This window comes from Tarenaya hassleriana, unplaced genomic scaffold (assembly GCF_000463585.1).
Source record: "Tarenaya hassleriana unplaced genomic scaffold, ASM46358v1 Cleome46, whole genome shotgun sequence".
Taxonomy (NCBI): domain Eukaryota; kingdom Viridiplantae; phylum Streptophyta; class Magnoliopsida; order Brassicales; family Cleomaceae; genus Tarenaya; species Tarenaya hassleriana.
This window is the reverse complement of record NW_010967304.1, coordinates 29864-31150: the sequence shown is the minus strand read 5'-3', so window position 1 is coordinate 31150 and position 1287 is coordinate 29864. Positions and strand designations below refer to the sequence as shown.

At 46.5% G+C, this 1287-nt stretch overlaps 1 protein-coding gene across 1 annotated transcript in view; it reads right to left on the bottom strand.

Moving 5' to 3' along the window:
• LOC104825429 overlaps window positions 1-1106 on the bottom strand; it is a 2283-nt gene extending 1177 nt beyond the window's left edge. Inside the window, exon 1 of the mRNA XM_010557757.1 lies at window positions 56-1106. Coding sequence (XP_010556059.1) covers window positions 56-1106 — 1051 coding nt within the window. The remainder of the gene's footprint in view (window positions 1-55) is intronic.
• Window positions 1107-1287: the final 181 nt, after the last annotated feature.

Here is a 1287-nt window from a genome sequence, read left to right as displayed (position 1 = left end):
TAGGCATTTCGGGGTTGAGATTGATTTCCTTTGGAGGAGCCCGGGATAGATGTACCACCGAAATTGTTGTGCTGTGCATTTAGAGCGTTGGAGGAGTTCTTGTATGAGAAGTTTGGGTGATTCCTCCAACCTGGGTTGTACGTGTTCGAGTACGGATTGTTGGCGACGTAGCTGACATCCTCGTGCACGTACTCGTCTCGTGGTGCGTCTAGATCAGTGATTTGATGGGCGTTTTCTACCTGCATTCTAAGTTTGGCAAGCTCTGCACGTATAGCATGTATCTCAGATGGACTTTCCTTACCTGTACGGTTGTCTTTAAAGCCAATATTTCTGACGAATTCGTGGGAAGGAGCGCACTCGTTAGCCATCTTAGTGATTTGTTGTTCGATGAAGTCAAAAGACTTCTCATTGAGGCTTCCTCCACAGGCAACTCGAATGAGGACTCGAGTATCTTCCTTTAGACCCTGTAAGAAAGTGGAGATAAGGTACCTCTTGTCCAAACCGTGATGAGGGCAGAGGCGCTGATATCCAAGAAAACGATCCCAAGTCTCGCACAAAGATTCATCAGGTTCCTGCATAAAAGAGTTGATTTGTTGCTTCGCGAGCTGGGTTTTGCTGGCAGGGAAGAATCGCTGCATGAACTTCTCTTGCATCGGATCCCAAGAGATGATGGAATCTGGTGGCAATGTGTAGAGCCATTCTAATGCAGCGTCCATTAGGGAGAATGGAAAAGCCATTAGCATGAGTGACTCAGCGGTGACTCCTTGAACCGTCTTCACAGACTGGTATAGCAGTTTGAATCGAGTCAGATGGGGGATTGGATCTTCATTAGGTCTACCCCTAAATGCCGATGAGCTGAGCATACTGATGAATGCCGGCTGGAATTCAAATTTATTGCAATCGATATCGGGCCGGCGAATGCATGAGAGTTGTTGAGTGTATTTGGGCTGAAGATATGCCCCATAAGTGTCATTGTCATTCTCGACAGCTAAAGCACGTTCCTCCATCTTCTTCTGTTGTTTCTTCTTCTTCCGAATGCGTTTGGCGGATTTCTCGATTTCTGGATCTAAAGGGACTAGGTTGTTAGACCCAGAACTCCTGGTCATACACCGGGAAACCTACACACCAGAAAAATAGGACAACGAATTAGAATAGATCAGGAACGGGATAAAAGTAACGAGAGAGGATCTAGATTCAAAGGAATCTCTATCCTAGCGCTAAACTATTCCCCGGCAACGGCGCCAAAAACGGATCAACTGTAGTACCAGGGTCGAACACAGGGAATAG